Source organism: Salvelinus sp. IW2-2015, linkage group LG4q.2 (genome assembly GCF_002910315.2).
Source record: "Salvelinus sp. IW2-2015 linkage group LG4q.2, ASM291031v2, whole genome shotgun sequence".
Taxonomy (NCBI): Eukaryota; Metazoa; Chordata; class Actinopteri; order Salmoniformes; family Salmonidae; genus Salvelinus; species Salvelinus sp. IW2-2015.
The window spans coordinates 13927550-13936335 of record NC_036843.1 but is presented as its reverse complement, the minus strand read 5'-3'; the positions used below and the strand labels follow the sequence as shown (position 1 = coordinate 13936335).

Sequence of the window (8786 nt, the reverse complement as noted above, 5' to 3'; positions counted from 1 at the left end):
TCCAAACAATCACAGTAGAGGTACCTGATGTGGACAAGGACATCAAGGTTCATGAATATGAAATTCCAGAAACCAAGCTGACAATGTCAGCAAAACATTGAAAAGCCAAGTATTGACCTTAAAGGCCCATCTATAGATCTGGATGTGAAGAGCAAAAACTTAACATTGTCACTTTACCAGAGGCCAGCAGAGGTCCAACCACTAGCACTGAACTCAAAGTGCCTTCTGGTAAGATGAAATTCCTGAAGGAGTTGCTACAGAAATGGATGTAAAAATGAAAAAGCCACGGATGTCATTTTGGATGGTTTTCAAAATCAAGAAGTGAAAGCACCGGAGATGATGCCAGTCTTTCCAAAGGGGGATATTTCTCTTCCAGAGGTAAAGGTGGAGGTCAAAGAGTCAGAGTGGAAATAAAGCTCCAGAAAATCAAGTTTGAAATGAAACATGAATTGAGCTTGAGGGACAAGAAGTAAGTTCAAACTACCAAAATTTGGAATCTCATTGCCGAAGGTTAAAAGTCCTGAATTTGACTTAAGTTCTCAAAGACAGATGTAGATGTCAACTTACCAGAGAGAAGAGAGACCTCCAACTACCTGATGTTGAAGTCGGAGTGCCCTCTGTTGAAGTTGAAATACCAAAAGCAGTTTCTAAAGATATTGATGTGAAAATGAAAAAGCCCCGAATGTCATTCCCCAAATTTGGATTTTCAAAACCAGAAGTGAAAGCACCTGAGGTTGATGTCAGTCTTCCAGAGTGGATATTTTTCTTTTCCAGAGGAAAAGTGGAGGTCAAAGAGCCTGAGGTAGAAATAACTCCAGAGATTCAAGTGAGGTGAAAGATACTGTAGGCTCCCCCTCAAGATTCAAAATGCCAACTTTAAAATTCCCTCAATTTTGAGCAGCTGCTCCAAACATCACATAGAGGTACCTGATGTGGACAAGGACATCAAGGTTCAGAAATGAAAAATTCCAGAACCAAGCTGACAATGTCAGCAATTAACATTGAAAAGCCAAGTTATTGACCTTAAAGGCCATCTATAGATCTGGATGTGAAGAGAAAAAATTAAAATTGTCACTTACCAGAGGCCAGTGGAGTCCAACCACATAGCATTGAACTCAAAGTGCCTTCGGTAAAGTGAAATTCCTGAAGGAGTGCTACAGAAATGGAAGTAAAAATGAAAAAGCCACGATGTCATTTGGATGGTTTTCAAAACAGAAGTGAAAGCACCGGAGGATTGATCAGTCTTCCAAACGGGATATTTCTCTTCCAGAGGAAAGGTGGAGTCAAAGAGTCAGAGTGGAAATTAATAGCTCCAGAAAAATCAATTGAAATGAAACATGGATATTGAGCTTGAGGGACAAGAAGTAAGTTAAATACCAAAATTTGGAATCTCATTTGCCGAGTTAAAGGTCCTGAATTGCTTAAGTTGCTCAAAGACAGATGTAGATGTCACTTACCAGAGGAAGAGCAGACCTCCAACTACCTGAGTTGAAGTCGGAGTGCCCTCCTGTTGAAGTTGAAATACCAGAAGCAGTTCTAAAGATATTGATGTGAAAATGAAAAAAGCCCCGAATTTCATTCCCCAAATTTGGATTTTCAAAACCAGAAGTGAAAGCACCTGAGGTTGAATGTCAGTCTTCCAGAGGTGGATATTTCTTTCCAGAGGAAAAGGTGGAGGTCAAAGAGCCTGAGGTAAGGAAATTGAAGCTCCAGAGATCAACTGAGGTGAAAGATACTGTAGGCTCCCCCTCAAGATTCAAAATGCCAACTTTAAAATTCCCTCAATTTGGAGCAGCTGCTCCAAACATCACAGTAGAGGTACCTGATGTGGACAAGGACATCAAGGTTCATGAATCTGAAATTCCAGAAAGCAAGCTGACAATGTCAGCCATTAACATTGAAAAGCCAAGTGTTGACCTTAAAGGCCCATCTATAGATGTGGATATGAAGAGTAAAACACTTGAAATTGTCACTTTACCAGAGGCCAGCGCGGATGGCCAACCACCTAGAATTGAACTCAAATTGTCTTCTGGTGAAGTTGAAATGCCTGAAGGAGCTGCTACAGAGATTGATGTGAAAATGAAAAAGCCACGGATGTCATTTGGATGGTTTTCAAAACCAGAAGTGAAATCACCGGTGGTTAATGTCAGTCTTCCAAAGGGGGATATTTCTCTTCCAGGGGGAAAGGTGGAAGTCAAAGAGCCAGCCGTGGAAATTAAAGCTCCAGAAATTCAAGTTGAAATGAAACATGGAATTGAGCTTGAGGGACAAAGAAGTAAGTTCAAACTACCACAATTTGGAATCTTATTGCCGAAGGTTAAAGGTCCTGAAATTGGCTTAAGTGTCTCAAAGACAGATGTAGATGTCGACTTACCAGAGAGAAGAGCAGACCAACTACCTGATGTTGAAGTCGGAGTGCCCTCTGTTGAAGTTGAAATACCAGAAGCAGTTTCTAAAGATATTGATGTGAAAATGAAAAAGTCCCGAATGTCATTCCCCACATTTGGATTTTCAAAACCAGAAGTTAAAGCACCTGAGGTTGATGTCAGTCTTCCAAAGGTGGATATTTCTCTTCCAGAGGGAAAGGTGGAGGTCAAAGAGCCTGAGGTGGAAATTGAAGCTCCAGAGATTCAAGTTGAAATTAAACATGATGTTGAACATGAGGGACAAGGAAGTATATTCAAACTATCAACGTTTGGAATGTCATTGCCAAAGGTAAAAGGTCCTGAGATGGATTTAAGTTTATCAAAGAAAGTCATAGAAGTCACCTTACCAGAGGCCAGCGTGGAGGTCCAACCACCTAGCGTTGAACTCAAAGTGCCTTCTGGTGAAATTAAAATGCCCGATGGAGCTGCTACAGGAATTGATGTGAAAATGAACATACCACAGATGTCATTTGGATGGTTTTCCAAACCAGAAGTGAAATCACCTGAGGTTGATGTCAGTCTTCCAAAGGTGAACATTTCACTTCCAGAGGGAAATGTGGAGGTCAAAGAGCCTGAGGTGGAAATGAAAGCTCTGGAGAGTCAAGTTGAAATGAAACATGAAGGTTTATCAGTTGATGGAAAACTACAAACATCAGAGATGGCATTCAAAATGGCAACATTCAAATTCCCTACATTTGGTGCAACGTCAAAGGTTGTAGTCGATGTCTCTGATAAAGAGAAGGATATTAATGTGCCTGGGGTAGAAATTATAGATCAACTACTTGGAGCTTCATTACAAATTGATTTACCGGAACACGGGGACACAGTTGACATTAAAGGATCTAGAGAAGTACAGCTACATGATGCTGGATCTGAAAGGCCCTCAGTTAAAGGTGGAATGGCAATAGCCGAAGTGGATGTTCCTGAAGTTGAAGTTTCAAAACTGACAATTGATGATAAAGGCAATGGCTCCCCCAGCAAAGGTCAAGGCTCACCCAGTAAAGGTCAAGGCTCGCCTAGTAAATTCAAACTTCCAAGCTTCAAAATGCCCAGATTGAGCATTTCAAAATCCAAACCTGAGAATGAACATGATGATATAAATCCAAATGTTATTTTGGAGAATTATGAGATTCAAGTGAAACCACAAGAACCAGAGAAATCACCAAAGTTGACTTTGACAACATTTGGGGAGGTATTAAGAAGCATTGATGTTGAATTTGATGTTCCCAAATTAGAGGAAGTGGAAGAGAAGCTCACAGGCTCAAGGGAAGATATAACAGCCTCAGGGAAAACCGAACTAAATGCTCAAACCAGTGTTGAAACCCAGTCTAAGCATAAAGAGGAAGAAGCCAAAGAAAAATCTAAATTTGGGTGGTTTAAGTTTCCCACAGTTGGACTATCTTCTTCAGAATCTGCCAAGACTTTAGAAAAATACACTTCTGAGAAAGAAGGAAGTGAGAAAAGCCCTGACTCTGTGGAACAGGACGTCAGCTTGACCTTTTCAGTACACTCATCGGATGCTTTTGCAGATATTAGTTCAACAGTCACAAGCGAACAATTTGGTCCATCATTGGCCTCTCCAACCAAAGTCACAGTGAAATACTCCGACCCTATTGCCACTGAGGTACAGGGTGATGTCATCACCTCCACAGCAAGGACAAAATTGATCGCCTTTGAACCCTACTTGGCAGAGAAAGTCACCACTCCAATGTCCTCCGGAGTTTCCTCCTCATCAGTGGACACCCTAAAATTGGAGTCTGGTACACATGTCAGCACATCCAATATACAAGCAATACCAGACACACAGAAGGCCACGCTCTTAACAGATTTTGGATTGCAGACAGGGACCACTGGAGTTTCTTCTGCATCTTGGTCAGTGGACGACACCAACAAAACACAGAGTGAAGGGCAAACAGTTATTGAGAGGCATGTAGTTATGGAAATGTCAGGCACTGACAGGGAAACGGTTTTCATAACCCAAAAAGCTACACATGTGTTTGGGGCTGAGCACATCTCAGATGAAACAGCCTCATCTATCAAACAGATGAAAGACACTATGCAGTCTGAGAAAATGACATTTTTTGATGGGGCTGAATTGGAGTGACTGGGAGGAATACAGTATGATAAATCCCTCCATTGAGGAGTAATATCAGTCAGATTATTATTGTGCTCTTATTAATTGTGCTTTAATTTATGACCAAGTTTTAATATATACAGTTCAATGTTTTGAGTGTTTACTGAGTACACTATATAAGTTCACAAATTGGCATACAAGCCCATGATACAGGTAGCGATGTAAAAGCCAACTTTGTCACTTCAATGTAATTACTACCACTGAGACCAGGTCAATTCTACAGTAACAGAGTGACAGCAGCTAGGTTTCCATCCAATTGGCGACAGATTTTCATGCGAATATTCAAAAATCTGCATAAAGAAAATATGTAATTTTCAAAATACATAAATCATCCCCGTATGATGCAATCTGCAGCATACAGGGATGATTTCTATATTTTGAAAGTTACATATTTTGAAAATTTGATTGCTGATAAGCAAAACATTTTGGGACTATGTCAACAATGAACTAATGAAACAAATACCAAAAGATCGTTTCTGGGTGGAATTTTTCTTTAAGTTTATGCATTAACTCAGAATTATTAAAGTTAGGCATTAACTCCAAATGGTTAAGGTAAAGGTTAAGGATTGTGACAGACATAAAACAAAAATATCAAAAAAACTTTATTTCGCTGGATTCGAATACGCAGCCTTTGGTAGATGCTTTACACATCGTCTCCCAACTTCCTCAGACATGAATGGTCATCCAATACTGACATCTATCGGGTGACTTGCCTCTTCCAAAGTCATAGTGGGTGGACCACACAATAGCATTCAGCCTGGTCTCATAGACTAGACGTAACATAGTAAACGCAATTACGGCATACAAATTAGTTTGGTATGGTTACATAAGACAGAAGGTTACATAAAGCAAAAACAAATGTAAGGTGGCTGGTTGGGGTGGGTGTATAACAGGAAAGTCTAGCAACCGAAAGGTTGTCTGCTTGAATCTTATCATGGACAACGTTTGCATTTTAGCTAATTATCAACTTTGTAACTACTTGCTACTTTGCTACTACTTAGCATGTTAATTAACCCTTCCCTAACCTTAACCTTAACCCTTTAACCTAACTCCTAACCATAACCCTTAATCCCTAACCCCTAGTCTAGCTAACATTAGCCACCTAGCAAACATTAGCGCTAACCACCTAGCCACCTAGTTAACGTTAGCCACAACAAATTGGAATTCTTAACATATCATACCTTTTGCAAATTCGTAACATATTGTATGATATGCATCGGATATGCATTTACTATGTTAGGTCTACCCCTGAGTTCAGGTTGCAGCATCATGTGACTCCAATTGACTTCAATATGATGTTTTTTATATACAGTAAATATTTGCACATAAAAGCGTTTCCATCACCATTTCTCGCATAATTAATTTTACTGACACAAAAAGATCCCACCTTGTCTAGCTTATTTAGTTTTGTCAAAAAAAATAAGTTAACTGACAAATTTGCTGTTTCCATCAGGCCTGTTGTGAAAAAATATTATCTGACGTAGGCTACTTTCTTCGCATAAAATCAGAACATTTTACAAAAATAAATTTACTTGAAGAACAGTGCAAATGCAAAGTTTTATAACAGAATGAGAGTTTGTGCCTCATTCTGTTACCAGCATTTTTAGTGGTTGTTTCCTGGTTTGCAGAAATTGTAATAGTTTGCCTAATTTCAGTTTGTGACAAAACAAGCATGTACAGTGTAGAGAATCATTGTACCATCTAAACCGCTGTGAAATATATTTCCATAACTAAAAATAGAGCATTTTCAGCTGTTTGAAGCTGGTGTACAAAACTGGAAGTATAAGACGCAAAAACGAAACGTAAGAACTGGAAGCATAGAAATAGCGCACATAGAACAGATCTACCACTTCTTGCTTTCAAAGAAAAGGACAGATCTATAACTCACATTTATATGTGAATTTGGTCCCGTTGCCCAAACAGTTACGTAATGCAGCTTTAAAAGTAGTCGTTGTGCATAGAGTTGTATGGTTTGTTTAACTTTGCAATCATTGATTTTGGTTTGACATACATTTTAAAGTAAAATATCTGAGTCTCAGTGTCACTCTGTTACCATGGAATTGCACACCACTGAGACCATTGCTGTTTTTAGACATCTCTGCAAATTGTTATGCTGTACATATAATGAAGAGGAACTTGTTAATCCACTGCCATATGCATTTATGAATGACCTCTGATGTCTGCTCTTCATTCGACTTCTGGGCAGCCATATATAGATATAAGGTATAAATGATTATGAGTCTGAAAAAATGAATACGTAATGATATACATACAAACCATGCAACATTAATAGAACAAAAACAGAACACATTTAAGGAACTATTCAAATCTGTACACTTAATACCATGTAATACATTATGCTAAAATTGAATGCTTGTAATCACAGTAAAAAGCAGAAAATATATATTGATGCAACTATATTTTGATTATAATGATGCCTAGATTTGATTTGCAAAGTAGTTTTTGTGCAAAGTAGAAACATTTTAAAGCCTATGTAAATAGTTGATTTATTCATTTATATTGTAGAGGTTGTATTTGTTACTCATAAGGTACTGTATTAGGAAAGGAGAGGGGATTCTAAGGCAAACTGTCCTGGCTGTCAGTTACTTTGATTGTTGCTCTTATTCTGCACTGATGTAGTCAATGTACTTGCAAAACTATACATAATAAATATTCTAAAATATTAAGAAGTGCATGTCCTTACTGCAACATGTATCTACATTAAATATCACTCAGATTTCTGTTTTCTTCTTTACAGACATGCCATATCCAGCAATGTAGAATTGAGCTAGTTTCTATAGCAGGCCCGTATATATATATATACGGGCCATTGTTGTGGATTATGTAGGCTGGCTAGCTACAGACTATGAGTTATTCAACATCATTTAATTGGTAGGCCCACTCTTGGTGGTATGTGTGCACATTTGACAGTGTGGCTTTAACTACCATAAGACCGCTGCTCAGGCAGGCTTAGTTAGATGTCTAGGAGAGGAGAGGTTTGCAACTATTAGTGAATAAACATGACTAAATGCCTGCCATTTAATGTGGATGGTAGGAACATTTGCAAAGCTGTATGTTTGCTTGAGGAAGTGCGTTGAAGTGTTTCAATCATGTTGCATGCAGCAATGGAATGAACTGATGCAGTAGTACCTGAATGCTGTCACTAGAGGTTAGTAGTGTTCTAATCATACAGCTCAGAATGAATTTGGCACTCAGCTGTGTAAGAGCAGTGTCAGTAAAGTTGTCCGCGCCTGAGAGGATGGCAGCAGGGATGACAGTGATATCTCGAAGCTACATCGGCAGCTCCACAATGAATCAGTCAGACAGACCACTGACTGTTAACCAGTTCTCCAATTGCCTTATCTACACACAACATAAACACAACCCTATATTCAAGTGTTGTAACTGTAGTTCTACAGTAGCCTACTGTGTCCTACTCTTTCCATATTGCATAAAAATAGGGAGGTAGATAGCCAGTTATCTGTTCACCTGCTCTGAGGGAAAATGAGTGAGCTTCATAATGTAATACAAATATAAATGGTACAACACACAGTGTAGGCTGCTATGTATGTGATGTCCAATAATGTCATGGCATCTCCATTTGTGGGATCTGTTTCAATTGGAAGTGACTTAAGGGCAATTCCATGGCAACAGAATTACTCAAGAGACTTTTCACTTTAAAATGTATACCAAACAAAAACATTGATTTCAACGTTTAACAAACCATACAATGTTATGCACAAGGACTACTTTTCACAATTTTCATTGAAAATTGTACAAAAACAAATTTAAAGGAATAACTGTGCAGATACAACATTTGTTAACAGAATAAAACTAAGGGAGATTTTACTGTAAATCTGTTGCCAAACTTTACATCTGCACAGTTTTTCCAGTAACTGTTTAATTTAATTTGATTGACTGTGTAAATTGTTTAAAGTAGTCATTGTGCATAGAGTTGTATGGTTTGTTAAATTTTGAAATCAATGGTTTTTGTTTGGCACACATTTTCAAGTAAAAAAACGGAATCTCAGCATAAATCCGTTATCGTGGAATTTCCCATGATCAAATTTGAATTGAAAACATGGAAAAGATAGGGAAATTACACAAGCTCCAGATGTGTGGTGTTACAACTGAAGAATGCCTGGCCTTTGAATTGCAATTGAGATGATGTGAAACTTGACATATTAGACACTGGCAATGGTGTTTAGTCATGGAGGCTATGAATG

The 8786-nt window shown here is 38.5% G+C and overlaps 1 protein-coding gene across 1 annotated transcript; it reads left to right on the top strand.

Annotated features, from left to right (window-relative positions):
* The first annotated feature begins 1731 nt into the window (after positions 1–1731).
* LOC139027668 (neuroblast differentiation-associated protein AHNAK-like) lies at positions 1732–7217 on the top strand. The gene has a single exon (XM_070443381.1). The coding sequence runs from the start codon at positions 1762–1764 to the stop codon at positions 4528–4530; it is 2769 nt and encodes a 922-aa protein (XP_070299482.1). The 5' UTR covers positions 1732–1761; the 3' UTR covers positions 4531–7217.
* The last annotated feature ends 1569 nt before the right edge of the window (positions 7218–8786 follow it).

Coding starts and splice junctions, on each gene's coding strand:
- LOC139027668 (XM_070443381.1), top strand. CDS start 1,762: ATGCCAACTTTAAAATTCCCTCAATTTGGAGCAGCTGCTCCAAACATC.